At 40.0% G+C, this 22,968-nt stretch overlaps 2 protein-coding genes across 3 annotated transcripts in view; one reads left to right on the top strand and one right to left on the bottom strand.

The window, feature by feature from the left end:
• Positions 1 to 11,107: 11,107 nt before the first annotated feature.
• PIERCE2 (piercer of microtubule wall 2) lies at positions 11,108 to 22,608 on the bottom strand. The gene is made up of 3 exons (XM_089667910.1): positions 22,456 to 22,608; positions 18,592 to 18,733; positions 11,108 to 11,580 (listed from the first exon to the last, which is right to left on the bottom strand). The coding sequence occupies exon 3, from the start codon at positions 11,568 to 11,570 to the stop codon at positions 11,223 to 11,225; it is 348 nt and encodes a 115-aa protein (XP_089524036.1). The 5' UTR covers positions 11,571 to 11,580; positions 18,592 to 18,733; positions 22,456 to 22,608; the 3' UTR covers positions 11,108 to 11,222.
• The window catches only part of CCPG1 (cell cycle progression 1), a 92,093-nt gene continuing 91,708 nt past the window's right edge, over positions 22,584 to 22,968 (top strand). The window contains exon 1 of one of the 2 annotated variants that reach the window (XM_089667907.1): positions 22,584 to 22,786. The gene's annotated coding sequence lies outside the window, so the exon portion shown is untranslated. The remainder of the gene's footprint in view (positions 22,787 to 22,968) is intronic. The other variant, XM_089667899.1, reaches the window with a different exon arrangement.

The following is a 22,968-nucleotide window of genomic DNA, read 5'->3' on the forward strand; positions in this document are numbered from 1 at the left end:
TATTTGTTCTCGGCATTGGATGTTGAAAAAAAAAAAAAATGCTAGGGAATGTTTTTCAGCGTGTAGGCTTAAAGAGTAATTCCACTTTTGTTGAGAAACAAATGTTCCCCTCTGGGTGATCTATGTACATTGCAGGGATTTTATCAAACTTTATAGAGTCCTACTTGTTTCTGTTCACACCATGTACATGAATGAATGTGCGGTTCACATGCCTTTCTGTGCGGTGCAATTTCAGTTTATTCATTTTGAATGGTCTAAAACAGCATTGAACCAATAGTAGCGCATGCATTATTAACCACTTCCAGTCCAGACACTTTTACCCCCTTCCTGACGAGGGCAATTTTCAGCTTTTAGCTCTATCACACTTTGAATGACAATTGCGCGGTCATGCAACACTGTACCCATATGAATTTTTACCATTTTTTTGAGACAGATAAAACTTTATTTTGGTGATATTTATTCACCGCTGGGATTTTAATTTTTTTTGCTATGTAAATGAAAATGTCCAAAAATTTTGAAAAAAAGTGTTTCTCTTATAAAATTTTGCAAATATATATTTCATCATAACTCTTGGCCAAAATTTTTTCCGTTATCTTTTTAGTACAAAAAAAACACATTTAGTTTATAACCAAAAATTATAATTTTTAAACTTTTTTTTTACATTTTTATTTTTTTTATATTTATTTTATTTATTTATTTTTTTTACATACTGTCACTCTAGCAGTACACTTTTGGGGGGTGGTGAATATATATATATTTTTTTTTTTACACTGACTGCTTTTACACCCATATAGGATATAAAAGCAATCATTTCTCTTTCTCTCGGTCTGCATTCTTGCAGCCATTGAGAACTACTGAGTGAGCTGTGATTGGTCACAGCTTGCAACATGGTACAAGGCTGTTGTGAATAGCCTTGTACCATGTGACCTCTGTGATCATTCACAGATTTCACACGTAGTAGGTTACATGATCGGGACCTCGTACAGAGGTCCCGTCTGACGATCGGTGTTTCACTGTGTCCGGAGGACACAGCGGGCACCGGATCGCGGTGCTGCGCGCTCCCGGGGAGCACGCACAAGCAGGGTGCAGGGAGGCCGTTTATATATTAACCCTCAAGGGGCGTACAATCTAAGGTCCCTAAATTAAATGCATACATAGACATACTAGGGTGAATTTAGACAGGATCCAATTCACCTACCAGCATGTCTTTGGAGTGTGAGAGGAAACCAGAGTACCTGAAGGAAACCCATGCAGGCACAGGGAGAACATGCAAATTCCAGGCAGGTGGTGCCGTGGTTGGGATTCAAACCAACGACCCTAGTACTGCCAGGCGGAAGTGCTAACCATTTAGCCATTGTGCTGCCCTACTACTTTTTAAAACGCACAAAAGTACCAAGCATTCTGGTGCAGGCAATCGCACTACATTTGCAACCTGCGTTTGAGGTGTCTCTATTTCTATTGACACCTGCTCCAGATCGCAAATGGAGTGCGCTTTGCATTCAGTCTGAATCGCACAGGAACACAATGTTCCTGTGCAATTCATGTGCGGGCATGGTGTGAACTGACTTTTAAAGCGGAACTTTAGCCACTCAGTCAGCATTAACCTATTTAATCCTTATGCTCCTAGCATTAGTAGTAAATTGATAGGAAGGTTGAAATATTTTCTTGTTTTCTGGTTTCTGCCCTAGACCAAAATGATGCTATACATCCCAGGGGGTCTTCATTGCATTTTTTTACTTTCACCTGGAGAAGGAATAGAGGGGCTTTCTCAGCTAAGCACACCTTCCTGCCTGCATGTCTGAGCTAAGGGCAGATGGATTTCAGGAAGTAAATGCTACATGACTCATCTTCTCTTACTCAAGATGGTCATGGCTAAAAATGCTAGGGAATGTTTTCAAAGTGATATCTCAACAAAGTAAAGCATTTCGACATGGATGGGAGAGTTTGCTTTGAATATTAAAAATGTACACTTTATTTCCACTTTATGAAAAAGCTGTGTGTTCACTATGTCCTTGGAGTTCCTGAATGGGAGTGTATTAATTATAATCAGCTGATGCGCGTATATATATATATATATATATATATATATATATATATTTTACCTTTTTAAGTTGTCTACAGGCTATCTGGCTGTTTTCAGCCAGATGAGAAGAGAATCTGTCTCTTTTTTGCAGCACACGACACTGCGTTTGTGGGACAAAGTAATTGGGTGTCGCACAAAAAACCTTGCCTGATTTCTAATATATGCGGGTTGTGTTTCCACCAGTCAGTCACCACTGTACTATGTTTTTTATGCGTGCTCACAGAGCATACCTAAAAGTAATTTAAAAGTATTTCTTACCCTTCTAGTTGTTTGTAGCAGAGTTAGGTCTCATGTACACTACTGCTCCTAAATGTGGTTTTAGGACCTTTTGGCGTTTTTTTTGCCATGTACACATAGGCTTTTACCAGAGTTTAGTAGCAGCAGAGTTTAGGAGCAGTTAAACGTTCCTCTCCTGAACGCAGAAGAATCGCATTTAGGAGAGGAATGTTTTGGACAAAAAGTACTAAATGCGTCTAAATGCTAGCTGCGTTTAGCACTTGGGCATTTATTCATGTCAATGGAAAATACTCTGGGCAATCAAATGAATAAACATCCAAGCGCTAAACTCAGTTTACACACGTTTTTACCACGTTTAGCGTTTTTCTGTTGCCAGGAGAGCTTAAAGTCTAGGGGAGTTTGTGTGTACATGAGGCCTAAGTTAGATTTGAAAATAATAGACCCATTCAGACAGTGCTCACACCATAACCCTGTATGTTTTCCTTCTGTACACACCTTGCTCATTGTTTGCTGTTGCATTAAGTGTACTGAGATTTGATAGTTGTGACAAAAGTCACAGCTTGCAGGATATGTATGGAAAATTCAAGTATTTATATTCAGTGCTTTTTAGTTACTATGTTTTTATTGTTATAACATTCACATACAATTAGTGATCATTCAGTAAAGAATGAAAAAAGAACATTTATGCACACTACAGCTCCTAAATGTGAGTTTAGGAGATTTTGGCTTTGTTTGCCAAAGCCACTGCAGTCCACTCTGAGGTTTGGGCGTTTATTCATGTCAGTGGAAAATACTCTGGACAATCAAATGAATAAATGTCCAAGCGCTAAACGAGGTATCACGTTTTTGCCTTGTTTAGTGTTCTACTGCTAGGATGGCTAAATGTGTAGGGGAGTTCCTGTGTACACGAGGCCTTAAACACTATTATAACAGTAATAGTTACCTTTACTTCAATGGTTCAATGCCTGAGAGGTCCCTCACCGGGATGTCATCGCTCCTCTACATGTGCAAGAGTGTATTCATCCTGACACATAACTGAACTGTGCATGTACAGCTCAGTGCACATGTTGTAGAAGACTGTGAGCAGGCAGGGTAGGTTTATTTTATTGCAGAAGACCGTTTATATGTCTCTTCTGCAATAAAGAGCCTGCCTGCTCCCAGTTTTTCCATTTTAAAATTTACTTCCACTTTAAACTTGCTCATTACTGTACTAGGAACTACCCCAGAAACACAGAGAGAGAAACAATATGAAAGCTGGTAGAAGGGCATTATATACTTTGCTTCTAAGTGCAATATTATAAAGCCTAAGTGTAGCCGAAATGAAAAAAAGAAAAAAAAAAATCAGCAAAAAGGGACATAACTTACAGTCAGTAGGATGTGTCCCTGTACTATTAGCCACCATAATCATATCTTCTGGTGCAGCGGGGGTTAAATTAATCAAAGGGCTGTGAGAGGCCCTCTTCAAGAGAGACGACTATGCTCACCCTTTCCCCCCAGCTGTACCATTCATAGATGCCATACTACAGGACAGAGGAAGATTTTCAGTAGCAGAAGAGGAATCCGCACAAGGGACATATCCTGCTGACTGTAAGTTATGTCTCTTGTGCTGATTCTTCTGCTAGTGAAATTCTTCTACCGTCCTGTAGTAAAGCTTCTTTGAATGTTATAACTGGGTGGAGAGTAGGGTTGCTACCTCATCCCTTTAAAACGGAACACATATTAATTATACAGGTTCTGTGCCTGATTAAGGTGGAAATTAAACTCATTTAGTGCCTTATCTGCATTATATTTAATTGAAATATGTGTTTGGTTTTAAAGGGATGAGGTGGCAACCCTAGTGGAGCGGGTGGGTATAGCTCTCTTGATGGGAGCCTGTCACAGACCTTTTGTTGAATTAACCCATGCTGCATCAGAAGATAAGAATTAACCCATGCTGCACCACAAGGCAGCCAATAGTAGGGACAAAGATTTTCCACTAACAGAACAGGAATCAGCATAAAGAACACATTCTACTGACTGTAAATTATGTCCCTTGTGCTGATTTTTCTATTTCTGATTTTAGAAGCACTTAGGCTTTAACTGTTCCATCTAACAAGCCCATTTAAACACCTGGGGTTTCAGATACATTTTCTGAAGCTGCAAATTTGCAAACGCCATCAAATGTCAGTACATGTAATGCAGTGTATGCTGTATTCAGAAGGAGGAAATACTATTGGGCTATAGTGTGAGCTCTTTCTGACATTTTGGAGGGCTACGTTGTTTCAGACTCTGTTGCTGCATTTGTTAGCATGAGCTGGTAGGTTCCCAACTTGTGATTGTAGCATTTCATTACCATATTTAGGATTTGAAAATAAAACAATACAGGAGACACTGTAGCTGTAAGCACGTAAAATATGTAAATAATCCAACCAGGTTACTTAGGCCTCGTTCATATGGCGAAACAGGTGGCGCACACACCTAGTGCATTATCCAAGGTTTATTGTAGGAATTAAATCATAAAAACATACTCACAGACGAAGCATGTATCTAAAAAGCATAGAAAAATGACAATGGCCACAACGGCAGGCAAGGTGTTCTCACTGTCAGTGCGGTCAAATGGCTGACGCGTTTCAGGGACGAATCCCTTTCCTCAGAGCTGATGACCAACCTCTGATGCTGATGCACGATGAATGGAAAGTAAAGTGCCTTCGAGGCATCAACAGCAGGGCTCTCACTTTACTTTCCATTCATCGTGCATCAGCATCAGAGGTTGGTCATCAGCTCTGAGGAAAGGGATTCGTCCCTGAAACGCGTCAGCCATTTGACCGCACTGACAGTGAGAACACCTTGCCTGCCGTTGTGGCCATTGTCATTTTTCTATGCTTTTTAGATACATGCTTCGTCTGTGAGTATGTTTTTATGATTTAATTCCTACAATAAACCTTGGATAATGCACTAGGTGTGTGCGCCACCTGTTTTTCTCTCTATCCAGTGGCTGATTTCCCCGTCTGAGGAGGGCTGCACCCCTGGAACATTTCCTTTTGGTTGTCGCTGTCCTGGTATCCTTGGCTTCCCTTTTGGCTGTGCATATCTTGAGGCGCTGGAGAGTACATACGCTATCTCGTTCATATGGCGCTGAGGCCTGTATACCATAAATGGGATGTATTTTTTTTAGCGTCTCTTTAGCCTCCTGGTGCTGTGTGCAGTCAGCCTATTGAGGTCTATCAGGATGCAGTGGCTGCACAGACAGCCACTGGTCCTAATGTGCTAATGCACCTTCTGAGTTCGGGGACTCTCATCCACATCTAGACATCTGTCCCAATAGGACTGCCAGGAAGCTGACACTACACACTGCCAATCAAAAGTAGCCAAGGCATTCCTGCCCTCCGCCACATGTATACACACCCTTGTTTATGTGCAGGTTGGGGAATGCCTCACTGCAATCCAATTCAGTGACAGCTTCCTGGTGGCATAGCTCAGAACTCTCTGATGTGTAGGCAAAGATGGCAGTCCTGTACCTATTGAACATATGGGCCTGCAGGCTTCTGAGCTAAAAAAAAAAAAAAAATACTGGAAACTATGGGGATTAACAAATAGCCAAGTGCAGAGAATATATGCAAGAAAGACATTTTTGTTGATAGGCCTTGTATCCTTATACAGTTGTGTTCAAAATAATAGCAGTCAGACATCACTAACCTGATCAATCACTGTTTTTGGTAGAAATGATATTTCTACATGGCAAATAATTTACTAGCAGGTGCAGTAGAGTAATAGAAATCCAACAGACCCAACAGTCATGACATGCATGCTGCTGATTCTGTGTAATTGAATCACTAATTGAAAGGGGCATGTTCAAAATAATAGCAGTGTGGAGTTCTATTAGTGAGGTCATTCATTCTTTGAAAAACAGGTGGCAATTATTGCCCTTATTTAAGGAAGGAAGGCAGCAAATGCTGGTTACAGTGCATTTCTCTCTCTGAAATTTTGAGAAAAATGGGTCGTTCCAGACATTGTTCAGAAGAACGGCGTACCTTGATTAAAAAGTTGATTGGAGAGGGAAAAACATATAAAGAAGTGCAGAAAATGATAGGCTGCTCAGCTAAAATGATCGCAAATGCTGTAAAATGGCAACCAAAACCTGAAAGACGTGGAAGAAAGCGAAAAACTACCATTCGAATGGATAGAAGAATAGCCAAAATGGCAAGGACTCAGCCAACAATCAGCTCCAGGAAGATCAAAGAAGGTCTAAAGTTACCTGTGAGTACTGTTACAATTAGAAGACGCCTATGTGAAGCCAAGCTATCTGCAAGAAGCCCCCGCAAAGTCCCACTGTTGAAAAAAAGACGTGCTGAAGAGGTTATAATTTGCCAAAGAGCACATTGACTGGCCTAAAGAGAAATGGTGCAACATTTTGTGGCCTGATCAAAGTAAGATTTTTTTTTTTTGGGGTCTAATGGCCAGAGACAGTTTGTCAGATGACCCCCAAACACTGAATTCAAGCCACAGTACACTGTGAAGACAGTGAAGCATGGTTGCGCAAGCATCATGATATGGGGATGTTTCTCATACTATGGTGTTGGGCCTATTTATCGCATACCAGGGATCATGGATCAGTTTGAATACATCAGAATACTTGAAGAGGTCATGCTGCCTTATGCTGAAGAGGAAATGCCCTTGAAATGGGTGTTCCAACAAGACAACGACCCCAAACACACCAGTAAACGTGCAACATCTTGGTTCCAGACCAACAAGATTGACGTTATGGAGTGGCCAGCCCAATCCCCGGATCTTAATCCAATAGAAAACTTGTGGGGTGACATCAAAAACGCAGTTTCTGAGGCAAAACCAAGAAATAGAGAAGAACTGTGGAATGTAGTCCAATCATCCTGGGCTGGAATACCTGTTCACAGGTGCCAGAAGTTGGTTGACTCCATGCAACACAGATGTACAGCAGTTCTCAGAAACAGTGCTTATACAACTAAATATTCATTAAGTGATTCAAAGGAAAGCAAAATCTTCAAACATCTTTCAGTTTATATAGTGAATGTTTGAGTTTGTAAAGAAGAATACAAACACTGCTATTTTTTTGAACAGTCTAATATTCACTTTTCTTCAATTTTTTTAGAGGAACAACACAAATTTGATGTATTTTTCTTCATGTTTTGATTTGGAATAGAATGTGTAGTGTTCCCAATGCATTTGTGTGTATGGAAATAAAAGCTATTAGAAGGATTTTGAGCTTTATTCACTTTTTTCAACACACTGCTATTATTTTGAACACAACTGTAAATGCAAATTTATTTTCTGCAATTGAGCAGAGTTGACATTTTTGGCATTCATAATGCAGGTTCAGATTAAACTAGGGCATATAAAGCAGTGAATGTGGCATTCAGCATATACTCACTGCAGGTGAACCTTCCATGTGGCCCATAATAGTGTGAACCAAGCGTGAATGTAATTTTCACTGCGTTATGAATATGTCTGATCCAGATTTTGTTTTTGCAACAAGGAACATACCTTATTATTTATTTGTTTTAGTTACTTATATAGCGCCGTCAATTTACGCAGCGCTTTACATATATATATTGTACATTCATATCAGTCCCTAAGGCCGGCCATACATGGGTTGAAATTCGACTGATTTTTCATCCGAAAATCGGACCTAAGAATAATTGGCCGATTTTCGCTCTGTTAGTGGGTCAATGGCACCGGCCGATTTTCGTGGTTCCTCCCCTTTTCGGTGATCGGGCATGTTAGAAAATTTGTGAAAAACTACCGATTCTCGACTCAATGGTGGTCAAATCATATGATCATTTTTCCAAAAAGAATATGCGCATGAGCCTTGACCTGGAAGGAACAGAAGTTTTGCCTATTATATGGGGTGAATGTTATGATTTGGTCGGCCGATTTTCAAAATCATTGATGGCACCATCGGATTACCAAGCGAACGATGTTTTCGATTTTTGGACGAAAAATCGTTCGGAATTCGAACCATGTATGGCCTGCATTACCCTCAAGGGGTGTACAACCTAAGGTAGCTTAGAGGTGTTGGTTCTTTTAAACACTCTGGGAGTCCCAGCTGGTGAAGGAACAAACTAGGACATAATCCATTCAGCTACTTTCTACTTCCATGTGGGTGCAGACATCACCAGGTGCAGTAGAATTCTATCCCTTCTTTAGAGTAGAACCCAGTGCAAAGTAGTTACCCGGGTACAATCGGAAACACCAGTTTTTTTGTTATATTTCAATCTTATTTCTCATATAATTCAGGTTAGACGAATATTAGCATAGCCATCGCAAATAATCCCCATAATATGTCTAATCCGTGTATTTCCTAAGATCATCAGCTCCATCTAATGGACATTATGTAGTCTTTTCTTGATTGCAGTATTTCAGGAAAGTAGTACTCTATGGTCACTAGATGGAGCTAAGGATCATAGGAAATTCACATATTAGAAACATTATGGGGATTATGCATGACAGCAATTTTTTTTCTCAATAGATACCTTAACCAGTTGCCGTCCGGCCTATAGCCAGATGGCGGCCGGGCGAACAGCTCGTCCCTCCGGGTGGACGCCACATGGCGTCCTTTCTGGAACGCACATTGCACATTACATTACATTACATTACATTACATTGAGTTTATATAGCGCCAAAGGCTTTGCTCAGCGCTGTACAATAGAGGGGGGGACAATACATGAAACATTACAGCAGCTACGAACAGCACACGAGGGGTAAGAGGGCCCTACTCTTTCGAGCTTACAATCTGGGAGGGAGGGGGTAGTCGTACAGGAGGAAGTGGCTGTGGGGGATGGAGTGGTAGGAGGAATGAAGGAGAGCAGCAGTTAGGTGAGGGTGGGGTAGGCTTCCCTGAAGAGGTGGGTTTTCAGGGAGCGCCTGAAGGTGAGAAGGGAAGGTGACAGTCTGATGGATTGGGGTAGTGAGTTCCAGAGGATGGGGGAGGACCTGGAGAAGTCTTGCAGACGTGCGTGTGAGGAGGAGACCAGGGAGCAAGATAGAAGGAGGTCCTGTGAAGAGCGAAGGGTACGGGTAGGGTGGTACTTGGGAATCAGGTCGGTGAGGTAGTTAGGGGCAGTGTTGTGAATGGCTTTGTAGGTCAGAGTGAGTAGTTTGAATTTGATGCGTTGGGCGATAGGGAGCCAGTGGAGGGAGAGGCAGAGGGGGGTGGCAGAGGTGGAGCGGCTGGTGAGGTGGATGAGTCTGGCAGCTGAGTTCAGGATGGTCTGAAGCGGGGAGAGTTTGCACTGGGGTAGGCCGGTGAGGAGGGAGTTGCAGTAGTCAAGGCGTGAGATAATCAGGGAGCACATGGCCGAAGGGCCGCACAGTAGCGAGATCTGTCACCAGGCGTGTACCTTGGACACGGCCGATGACAGATCTGTGTACTGGCCCCGTTGCCAGTACCATGTGACCTGCTGTGACCAATCGCAGCAGGTCACATGACAGTTGTATACAATGGATGGCTTCCTTTCATGCCATCCATTGTATACAAGTGTGTCTAGCTGTGAATGATCACAGCGATCACATGCACAAGCTGGGCCAATCACAGCCCAGCTGTGTCATGTGATTAGCCGTGGCCAAATCACAGCTAATCACAAAAAAAACCCTGAATGAATCGATTTAATTCAGGTAAATGCTTGCTTATAGCAAAGTAATTCTTTGCTATAAGCAAATTGTGTAAAAAAAAAAAAAAATACAGATCACTTCCCCAAAGTAGTGCAATGTTACTATGGTAATGGTGCAATATGAAAAAAAATCTTAAAAAAGAGAAAAAAATGTAATAAAAAAATTTGAAAAAAATTATAATTTTTTTTTTCGTACTGTCAACAGTCAGTGTCCCCGATCACCGCCATGCCAGTTATATGATGATGCTGTACTGCACTGGTGACCGTATGTAAAAAAAAAAAAATAGTGAAAATCATTATTTTCATTTCTTCATTTTCCGAAAAATTATGACAAAAAAAGTACAACTTCAAAAAACTCGCTATGCCTCTTATAAAATATGTTGGACTGTCTACTTTGCAAAAGGGGTCATTTGTGGGCTATCTGTACTGTTCTCATATTTTTGAGCCTCAAGAAATGATATTGGCTGTCACTACTTCAGGATTAATCAATTTTCAGATATATCCCATAGTTTGTGAACTCTATAACTTTCCTACAGACTAAATAAAAAATACTAATTTGGGTTATTTTCACCAAAGAAATGTAGCAGATACATCTTGGCCTAAATTTATGAAGAACAATTATTTATTTGCAAACTTTTATAACAGAAACAAAGAAAAGGGTGTTTTGTTTTTTTTTTTCAAAAGTTTTGGTCTTTTTTTGTTAATTTAGCAAAAAATAAAAAAACCCCAGTGGTGATTAAATACCACCAAAAGAAAGCTCTAGTTGTGTGAAGAAAATGATAAAATTTTAGTTTGGGTACAGTGTTGTATGACTGCGCAATTGTCATTCAAAGCGTGACAGCACTGAAACCTGAAAAATGGCCTGGGCAGGAAGGGGGTAAAAGTATGGAAGTGGTTAAAATGTAACTAAAGCCAAAATATTTTGGCTAGGGAGATTCAACCTATTAGTTTGTCCTGCTAATTGTTATCAACAGCAATAAAAGTGAGGAAAAAATCCACCTTTTTGAGTTGGCACCAGAACAGAAATAGAAGGTATAAAGTCAAATGAGAGATTTACTTTACTTTGGAGAGAGATTTCCTCTCATTTCCTGTTGTGTCTACAGGACAGGAAATGGAGGGACATCTCTTTAACCATTCCCTATTCTATTCAAAATGACAAACTTAGTAAAGTATATAGCAAAATGTTTTATTAGAGAAGTCATTCTTTGGGTATTACTTTTCAAATCCCTTGGTATTTAGGTTGACAATCGCCAATCTCATTATTGTGCCGCAATACATGGCTATAAAGTGTTGTGCAGGTTGATACAGTCATTTACTCTGCTCCTATCAACAGCCGTGTTTAATGAGTTATTTCGGTACATCCCACAAGTACCCAGGTGTTCGGAAAACTTCTGAGACACAGGGTAGTGATAACATGGAGCCATCTCGTAGGTGGGACGGAGAGCGCCATATTCACTGGACGTTGTCTTGAACAGGATGCTCATTGGTTTGGCCTGGAATACACTACTGGAGGAGATCTGTGGATTTGTTGTACAGGAGAAGACCGGATTACCAGGACTTGTACAAGTTACCTTGGTCTGCTCTGTATCAATTTCCAAAGCTGGTGTTTGGCCCTCCAAGGAAGACATGTTATTTTATCTGTGAAATAAAATTTATAGGCAGCTCATCACTAATTTTTAGGATCATCAATATCTCAATATAACAGTGCATTGTTCTTCTTTGGTTGCTATGCTAGCAATTCATGCAAAGTCATTTCCTTTCATTCAACACGTTATTACAGCTGTGCATTGTGTGTAGAGCCCGTGATTCCAGAACATCTTGCAATATCACATATGTTTCTTACTATATATATATATATATATATATACAGTGGGGATCAAAAGTTTGGGCACCCCAGCTAAAATTTTTTATTAATGTGCATAAAGAAGCCAAGGAAAGATGGAAAAATCTCCAAAAGGCATCAAATTACAGATTAGACATTCTTATAATATATCAACAAAAGTTAGATTTTATTTCTATCATTTACACTTTCAAAATAACAGAAAACAAAAAAATGGCGTCTGCAAAAGTTTGGGCACCCTGCAGAATTTATAGCATGCACTGCCCCCTTTGCAAAGCTGAGACCTGCCAGTGTCATGGATTGTTCTCAGTCATCGTCTGGGAAGACCAGGTGATGTCAATCTCAAAGGTTTTAAATGCCCAGACTCATCTGACCTTGCCCCAACAATCAGCACCATGGGTTCTTCTAAGCCAGGGGTCTGCAACCTTTAAGACATAAAGAGCCACTTGGACCCGTTTCCGAGAGGGAAAAAAAGACTGGGAGCCGCAAAACCATTGCAACATTTAAAACAAATCCGACACTGCATATATTGCAAAAAGCGCTCTGGTCATGAAGGGGGTTTAAGGGCCCAGTAAGCAAAGGGTTAATCAGGGCCACAGTGTATCGTCATAATCACAATCATAGCCTTAGGTCAGTGGTGGGCAACCTTTTTTTTCAACTGAGCCAAATCTCGCCAAAACCACGATTGAAATTTATTTTGAGAGCCACATTTTTAAAACTGAAAATACATCCCCCATATAGTAATTCATCCCCCATAATAATTCATCCCCCATATAGCAATTCATCCCCCATAATAATTCATCCCCCATATAGTAATTCATCCCCCATATAGTAATTCATCCCCCATAGTAATTCATCCCCCATATAGTAATTCATCCCCCCCATAGTAATTCATCCCCCATATAGTAATTCATCCCCCATATAGTAATTAATCCCCCATAGTAATTCATCCCCCATATAGTATTTCATCCCCCATAGTAATTCATCCCCCATATAGTAATTCATCCCCCCTATAGTAATTCATCCCCCATATTAATTCATCCCCCATATTAAGTCCCCAAGTCCCCTGTGTCAATTCACTTACCTTTGCTCCGCGCGTTCCTCTCGCCATGTTCCCGCGCCGTTCCGGTGTAGCATGAAAATCTGTCTCCTATGAGGATCTGTCCCCCTCGACGTATCTGCACATGTGCCAGTTTCAGGCATTAGCAGCCGATCAGCGATCTCCGGCACATGCGCAGATATGTCGAGGGGGACAGATCCTCATAGGAGACAGATTTTTATGCTAAACCGGTCTTCAGGGCGGACTGTGAGAGGAGCCTAGCGGGAGCCTAGCTCCGCGGGCCGGATTAAAAGGTCCGCCGGGCCGTAGTTTGCCCATTGCTGCCCTATTGCCTGTCACCTGGTGGGCAGTGTGCTCCGGAGCCGCAGCCAAGGTGAAAAAGAGCCGCATGCGGCTCTGGAGCCACGGGTTGCCGACACCCGTTCTAAGCAGTTGTCTAGAAAACTGAAAATGAAAATAGTTGATGCTCACAAAGCTGGAGAAGGCTATAAGAAGATAGCAAAGCATTTTCAGATGTCAATATCCTTTGTTCGGAATGTAATTAAGAAATGACAGTCATCAGGAACAGTGGAAGTTAAAGCAAGATCTGGAAGACCAAGAAAAATATCAGACAGAACAGCTCGCAGGATTGTGAGAAAAACAATTCAAAACCCACGTTTGACTGCACGATCCCTCCAGAAAGATCTGGCAGACACTGGAGTTGTGGTACACTATTCCACTATAAAGAGATACTTGTACAAATATGGTCTTCATAGAAGAGTCATCAGAAGAAAACCTCTTCTACGTCCTCACCACAAAAATCATCGTTTGAACTTTGCAAATGAACATATAGACAAGCCTGATGCATTTTGGAAACAAGTTCTGTGGACCGATGAGGTTAAAATTTAACTTTTTGGCTGGAATGAGCAAAGGTATGTTTGGAGAAGAAGGGGCACAGAATTTAATGAAAAGAACCTCTGTCCAACTGTTAAGCATGGGGTTGGATCAATCATGCTTTGGGGTTGTGTTGCAGCCAGTGGCACAGGGAACATCTCACGAGTAGAAGGAAAAATGGATTCAATAAAATTTCAGCAAATTTTGGATGGTAACTTGATGCCATCTGTGAAAAAGCTGAAGTTAAAGAGAGGATGGCTTCTACAAATGGATAATGATCCTAAACACACCTCGAAATCCACGGGGGATTACATCAAGAGGCGTAAACTAAAGGTTTTGCCATGGCCTTCACAATCTCCTGACCTCAACATAATTGAAAATCTATGGATAGACCTTAAAAGAGCAGTGCGTGACAGCCCAGAAATCTCAAAGAACTGGAAGACTTTTGTAAGGAAGAATGGGCAAAGATACCTCAAACAAGAATTGAAAGACTCTTGGCTGGCTACAAAAAGTGTTTACAAGCTGTGATACTTGCCAAAGGGGGCAGTACAAGATATTAACTCTGCAGGGTGCCCAAACTTTTGCAGACGCCATTTTTTTGTTTTCTGTTATTTTGAAAGTGTAAATGATGGAAATAAAATCTATCTTTTGTTGACATATTATAAGAATGTCTAATCTGTAATTTGATGCCTTTTGGAGATTTTTCCATCTTTCCTTGGCTTCTTTATGCACATTAATACACATTTTTAGCTGGGGTGCCCAAACTTTCGATCCCCACTGTATATATATAAAACAGAGACCGCATAACTGCAAGTTACTGAAAATTTAAGAAAAAGATATGCGTACTTCTAGTAAATGTATACTTAATCTGCCATAGACTGTTCGAATCTTGGCCAGTACAGCAGGGACTGCCTGAGATTCGAACCATGTATGGGCAAGCTGATTGTACCCAAGTTGACGTCTCCTCCCGACGGGAGAACACAATGGCTCCGCAGGAAGGATTCCCCCATCAACACTGACTAGCGATTTTCTTTCCTGCAAACCGTGGTGGCATACTTTAGTGAGGCTCTTCATAATGCTAAGCATTTTTTTTAAATAGGATATCTATTGATTGACTTCAGTACAACCAGCCTGTCAGGTTTTTTTTGTTCAATGACTGCCAACTACTATAGCGAGCTACTATAGCTGCAAGCAGTGACCATTGTATTCCTACAGTGAACAACACGGGGCGCCAACCTAAAACCCTCACTTTAAATCAAGAGAAGCAGCCCTTTAAAATGTGCAAAACACTCTTTAGAAGACATTAATCATAAAATGCGCTACTCCCACCAATATTAAAAATAATAATTATGCATCAATCCTAGTATTCAAAATAATATGCAATTATATGGTGCAAAAAAATCATGAGGTTTCCTGATGACGCGATTCTGAGGCCTGGCCGCTGTCATCACTTCTGTCCCTTTTGAACATCACTTCCAGTGGGTTGGATCCGGTCCATGGAACGCACGCCAGCTCAGACAGGGTAAGCGACAGGGCGCATCGCTCTAATCTATTCCATGCTGTTGTAGTAGTAGTCCCGCAGGCCAGTGTAATATTTTACTTATCTCTTTCAATTTTAATAAACCTACTACACAATAACAAAAATGTTTCTGAGTGCATGTATTGTCACATCCCACTAACAAGTACTTGTAAGAAGATGTTGGCGATATCTGCTTCCTCCCCCTTCTGGTGGTTGTTTACACTGTGATATGCCTATTATGATAAGTATCTGGTAAATTAGCAATCTTACCGCACGTTGTGGAATATTGCATCATTGCAATTTATACTCATCACTGGTTTTGGGCACACGGTTTACAAAGATTCTTTGTGGAGCCACTGCATGGACTATTTATTTTATGGACACTGTTTGTTGTATTTTATTGTGTAGAAAAATGACTTCATGATTTTTTTGCACCATATATTTGCACATTATTGTGAGTACTAGGATTATTGCATAGTTATTTTGAATATTGGTGGGAGTAGCACCTTTTACGATTAATGTTTCTTTCATTATACTCTGACGGCTGGAAAATCTCCCACTGTCAGAATACAATAGCTCTATGCAGAAGCCTCCAGCTTTAGTAAATAAACCCCATATTTACATGACAGTTTTTGTGCAGAGAGTTTAGCTTTAAATCTTTGACTGCTTGAAGAATTATGATGTCAGATACCCGATACCCTGCTGGAGCGGAGCCTATTTACATATCTACAGTTTAATATCGCACATGCAGTTGTGTTATCCCATGTTATTCTGCTTAGGTGTTTTAAATGCTGCGTTTACATTAGTACAAAAGTAAGGGATGCATCATTCATTGGTGCACTGATAAGTGTCACTGATAGAGCTGCACTGAATCAGGGCCTAGATGATCAGTGTAAACAAAGTACTGACAGCCTTGCCAGGTATTGGCTGTCTCTTCCTCACACATACACAGCATGTGAGGAAAAGACTGCTGATAACTGGCAAATCTGTTTACATGCGATCACCTGTGGCTGGACACAGCTGACCACATGGTAAAGGGACGCTGTGATTGACAGTTTACTGTGATCTGTGATCAGCTGTGTCCAAAGGAAACATCGGTCACAGAGTGTATGGGAGGCGTGTTCTGGGATGACGTCTACAGGCGCCCTCCCAGAACAAGAGCACTGCGCTGTAACTGTGTGTCTGCTATAGTGCGGTATTAAAGTGGTTAAACTGCCTACGCCAATCAAAAACACTTGAAATCTTCATGTAATGTTCACCATAAGCCTGTTGTGACAGCTAAAATTTCACTCGCACGTTTGCCAATTTTCACCCAAAATTTGATGATAACTGGCTGCTCCAGATATTTGTCGCTCATTTTCTGTCAACAGCACAAAGCACACACGTTCGAGTGAAAATGGCTGTGTGACGCACCACCATAGTGCTGCACTGTGGGCATTCCAGAAATTAAACTCACACCTTGTATCTAAAGCCAATAGAAGAGCTCTACAAATTTAAAGGCAAGTACTCCAAAGACATGCTGGTAGGTTAATTGGCTCCTGTCTAAATTGTCCCTTGTATGTGTATGGATGAATGTGAGTAAGGGACATTAGATTGTACACCCCTTGAGGGTTAGGGACTGATGTGAATGTACAATATATATATGTGTAAAGCGCTGCGTAAATTGACGGCGCAATATAAGTACCTGAAATAAATTTAAAAAAATAAGTACTGTAGGCTTTATTCACATCTGTGCATTCCAGGAATGTGCGCAGAAGCACGTTTCCAAGCACATTCCTAGAACACAAAAATAACATGTTGCGCTCAGGGGCGGACTGACCATCTGGAAACTCGGGCACTGCCTGAGGGCCTGGGGTCAGTAGGGGGCCCCATGAGATGCCCCTGGTACCTTTTTCATAGGCTTTTTTGAGTTTGGGCAAGGACACAGGGGCCCCATGATCCCCTATTGCCCGGGGGCCCCATGAGTTGTCAGTTCGCCCCTGATTGCGCTTCATACCAGTGTGTTCCGGCAACACTTATAGATACATGTGTTTCTGCGCACATTCCTGGAACATGCTACAAATGCGTATCATGCCTGCAGTGCCATTAACTGTAAATGGCACACGAAAAGCAGCCAGCAAATGTGCGTTTTTTCACTTGACATGATGCACAGTAAAAACACACTAATCCCTGCAACCTAAAAAGGTGCAGGAGCTTCTTTTGTACATTTGTCAAGCTTAGTGCAGCCCAATGAAGTAAATAGGTTGTTCTATGCTGTCCTGCTAAAAAAAAACAACAAAAAACAAAGAAAGAAATGCGTATTACCACTACACCTAAGTGTGAATTCAGCCTTGAATGGGCTGCCCTACACATGAAAAACACACCAAAGAAGCTCCTATCCCTTTTCCGAGTGCAGAGCCTAATGCTTTTTTCTAATTATGAGTCTTGTTGTGAGACAAAACACGCGTTTGCTGGACATGTTTGGAATGCCATAATAATTAATGGCACTGCAAGTGTGATGCGTGTTTGTAGCACTTTTTTTTGTGCTTTCCCAGTATGCACAGGTGTAAATGGGGCCTTATGCTCACCATGCAATAGCTTGTATGAACTTTCTTTGTACATTCGATCAATAGATAAATGTTGTTTGAAAGTTTTGCTTTCTTTTAACAAATTAAAACCAATTCCCAAATGAAAACCACATAAACATACCAATTAACTTTCCATCCTGCTCCTTTGAATTTTCTGGTCACTGTGGTAGAAAACAAATGTTCATTTGACCCCACCAAGGATTTGAAAATTGAACGAACGTTCTTAAAGCACAAATTTTTTAACGAAAATCTATATGTGTATAGCCAGCATTAGGCCCTGTTCACACATTGCTTAGTGGGCATGCGTGTTCACGCTAGCGTCTCACATAGAGCAACTTATTCCCTCAGGGACCAAGAAGAAGCTCAGTTATCCCCCCCTTCTTTTTCTCTTTGAGCCCTGGTTCACACTTATGTGGTGCGGCATATCGCCTGTGGTTCGCACAGGTACCAAACTGCATTCCTGTGCAAATCACATGCGATGTCTGTGTGGTGCGATTTGAGCCATACATTTTGTATGGCTCAAATCGTATCTGCACCAAAAAGGTGCAGGACCCTTTTTTTCCTGCACCTGATTTGCATCCCATGGGTGTTCACAATGGTAATCGCACTGCGTTTTGCAATCAGTTTCGGGGTGTTGTTAATTTACCTGGTAACACCTGGTACATTGATACCTGTACAAGACGCCATGCAATTGCAATGGGGTGCAGGAAACACACAGAATTTGCTGTGTTTCCCACACCGCATTAGTGTGAGCTGAAGTTGAAAATGTGGCACATATAGAATTGCTCACCTGGATACAGATATTCCTGTTTATTCGCACTATTTTCCTTCCGACGGTCAGGCTGAACCCAGTAGAGTGCCTGCTTGGTGGCTTATAGCTGCTATTCAAGTGGAAGCTCGAGCTCGCACCAGCTGGGGGAACGTTCGAGTTACTGTAAATAATGAGAGTTACTTATGATTTTTATGGACAATACCTTTTGTTCTTGACCGTATTTTCATTGTTTTTGTATTACGCATTTTTACGTTTATTTGATTGTTATTGTACCAGACTTCTTAATAAAACTTTATTCTTTAAAAAAAGATGAAAAAGCTCAGGGACCCAATTTTGGCCCTGAGCCAGGTGTGTTTTTACACTAGTTTTTCTGTAATTCTCATGCTTTTTGTCACGCCATTAATGTGGCGAAATCATGTTGCATTTGGGTTGCCATTCAGAACAAATGGCACTTAAATGTTTGTTGCATGTTTTGCCATGATTTGAAATTGAGGATGATTCTGCCTGCAAATCCAAATTGCCTATATGTGAATGGGGCCTTAATGCCACTCTAAATGCAGCCAGCGAATGTGTGTTTTCGTGAGCGCAGCAAAACAAGTTGTGAAAAAAAACGTGTAAAGATCAACGCCCAAAACAGCTGTGGGACTCTCTTTAGGTGCAGTTGTTGTGTGTAGGGCAGCCCATTCACTATGCGTGTTGCGTGGAAAAACACACATGTTCATGTGACATGCATGTGAATGGGCATTTTGGTGTATTTTGCACAGGATCTTCTGCCAGCAATACACACATACACCCATGTGAATGGACCCAACACAGCAACACGGCACAGAGAATATACAGATGAAATTGCTGTGTATGCGGTGTGTAAGAATGGTACACTAATGGATTAGAATAATAATAATATACTATACTATGCTACAATGTAATACAATATAATATACTATACTATAATGTAATATAATATAAATATAATATACTATAATGTAATATAATATAAATAGAATATACTATACCATAATATATAATAATTTAATATAATATACTAAATATACTATACTATAATATGATATGTAATATACTAAGCTATGCTAATGGCTTAGAATATTAATAATATAATATACTATGCTACAATGTAATACAATATACTGTACTATACTATAATGTAATATAATATAAATATAATATACTATAATATAAAATATTGTAATATACTATACTATAATATTCTATAATATAATATGATATATAGTATACTAAGCCATGCTAATGGGTTAGAATACTAATATAATATACTATAGTATAATATAAATAAACAGTAATATACTATACTATAATATAATATACAATAATGTAATATAATATACTATATATACTATAATATAACATGATATATAATATACTAAGCTATGCTAATGGATTAGAATATTAATAATATAATATACTATATATATTATTATTTAAGGTACTTATAAGCTATGCTAATGGCTTAGAATGTTAATAATATAATATAATATACTATCATTTAATATAATATATTATACTATACTATAATATACAATATTGTAATATAATATACTATATGTACTATAATATTCTATAATATAATATGATATATAATATACTAAGCTATGCTAATGGGTTAGAATACTAATAATATAATAAAATATACTATAATATAATATAAATAGACAGTAATATACTATATAGTACTATAGTATAATATACAGTAATATACTATAGTATAATATAAATATACAGTAATATACTATAGTATAATATAATATAATATACAATAATGTAATATAATATACTATATATACTATAATATAATATGATATATAATATACTAAGCTATGCTAATGGATTAGAATATTAATAATATAATATACTATAATGTAATATAATATATTCTACTATACTACACCCTGTTCCAAATTATTATGCAAATTCTATTTAAGTGTCACAAAGATTAAATATTTTGTTTTTCAGTGTAACTCATGGATGGCATTGTGTCTCAGGGCTCTTTTGATCACTGAAAACAATCTCAGACACCTGTGATAATTAGATTGGCCGGTGAGCCCAATTTAAGGAAAAACTACTAAAGGACGGTGTTCCACATTATTAAGCAGAGCACCATTTTCAAGCAATATGGGAAAGAAAAAGGATCTCTCTGCTGCCGAAAAGAGTGAAATAGTTCAATGCCTTGGACGAGGTATGAAAACATTAGATATTTCATGAAAACATAAGCGTGATCATCGCACTATTAAGAGATTTGTGGCTGATTCAGAGCACAGACGGGTTCGTGCAGATAAAGGCACATTGAGGAAGATTTCTGCCAGATCCATGCATCGGATCAAGAGAGCAGCTGCTAAAATACCATTACATAGCAGCAAACAGATATTTGAAGCTGCTGGTGCCTCTGGAGTCCCACGGACATCAAGGTGTAGAGTCCTCCAGAGTCTTGCAACTGTGCATAAACCTTCTATTCGGCCACCAATAACCAATGCTCACAAGCAGAAACGGCTGCATTGGGCAGAAAAATACATGAAGACTAATTTTCAAACAGTCCTGTTCACTGATGAGTGCCGTGCAACCCTGGATGGTCCAGATGGATGGAGTAGTGGATGGTTGGTGGACGGCCACCCTGTTCCAACAAGGCTGCAACGTCAGCAAGGCGGTGGTGGTGTCATGGTAACAGAGCTGGTTGGCCCCTTTAGGGTCCCCGAAGGTGTAAAGATGACCTCTGCAAAGTATGTGGAGTTTATGACTGACCACTTTCTTCCCTGGTACAGAAGGAAGAACTTTGCTTTCCATAATAAAATCATCTTCATGCATGACAATGCACCATCTCATGCTGCAAAGAATACCTCTACATCAATGGCTGCTATGGGGATAAAAGGAGAGAAAGTCATGGTGTGGCCTCCATCCTCCCTCAATCCTATTGAGAACCTTTGGAGCATCCTCAAGCAAAAGATCTATGAGGGTGGGAGGCAGTTTACATCCAAACAGCAGCTCTGGGAGGCTATTCTGTCATCTTGCAAACAAATTCAAGCAGAAACTGTCCAAAAACTCACAAGTTCAATGGATGCAAGACTTGTGAAGCTGCTATCAAATAAGGGGTCTTATGTTACAATGTAATGTGACCTGTTAAAATGTTTAAAAAGTTAAAATGTTAAAAGTTTGATTGAAATAGCTTTTGATTTCAGTAAATATGCTGCAAACACAACAAATGACAATTTTCAGTTCTTTACAACCTATAAAGTGTTTTGAAACTTAGTGTGCGCAATAATTTGGAACAGTGCATTGGAAGTTGTTTATGTTTAACAAAAATCCTGTTATCATTAGGAGGTTTGTTCAATAAAATGTGAATTGTACTCTTAATAGTTGATAACATGAGAATTATGCTGACTGTTATTTACATCAATTATTTAGGTAAATGAGAAAAATATCATTTGCATAATAATTTGGAACACGGTGTATACTATAATATACAATATTGTAATATAATATACTATATGTACTATAATATTCTATAATATGATATATAATATACTAAGCTATGCTAATGGATTAGAATATTAATAATATAATAAAAATATAATATAATGTAATATACTATATATAATATGATATATACTATGCTAATGGGTTAGAATAGTAATAATATAATGTAGTATAATATAATTGTAATAATACACTATAATGTAATATATAATTCTGATGTACTGGAATAGCTGATGTGAATGTATAATAGATACAGTATGTAAAGCACTGTGTAAATTGACAGCGCTATAAAAGTACCTGTAATAAAACAATAAACCTGATATACTATGATATAATTGTGATGTATTAGAACATCCCAGCCCCCTCCACTTCCATTACCTGTGTCCCCCTTTCACCGTCTTCCTCCGCTCTGTATATCCAGCCGTCTCCATAACAACCCAGCCGGCCCTGCATACCCGGCCCCTTTGTTGACATCCGGAGCCAGGTAGGCGGGGCGGGACTACAGTTCCCGGCATACTCCGCGGTGTGAGGATCTGCCCTCCTGTCAGCTGTCTGTGGAGCGGGTGGCAGCGCAGTTGTTTTTGCACAGACGTCATTGGCTGGGGGATTGGAGGTGACCCGGAGCGGCGGGCGGAGGACGGGAGTCTGCCATCCCGGCACATGTAAACACGAGGCCTGGGGCTCCCCGGGGCCGACCTGTCTCCCAGCGGTAAATAGCTGTAGTGGGGGAGGGGAGGGGCTCATTCTCATCACACTGGTGGGGGGTCGCCTATCACTGCCCTCTATGTATGTCACTCCTGGCTGTGCTGTGTATGGCGGGTCCTGTCAGTGGTGATCACCAGGGGGGCTCCTCAGACCTGGTTGTCCTTGGAAACATTCCAGCCAATCAGA

Source organism: Staurois parvus, unplaced genomic scaffold (genome assembly GCF_062004578.1).
Source record: "Staurois parvus isolate SC_StPar_1 unplaced genomic scaffold, SC_StPar_1.0 ptg000054l, whole genome shotgun sequence".
NCBI lineage: Eukaryota > Metazoa > Chordata > Amphibia > Anura > Ranidae > Staurois > Staurois parvus.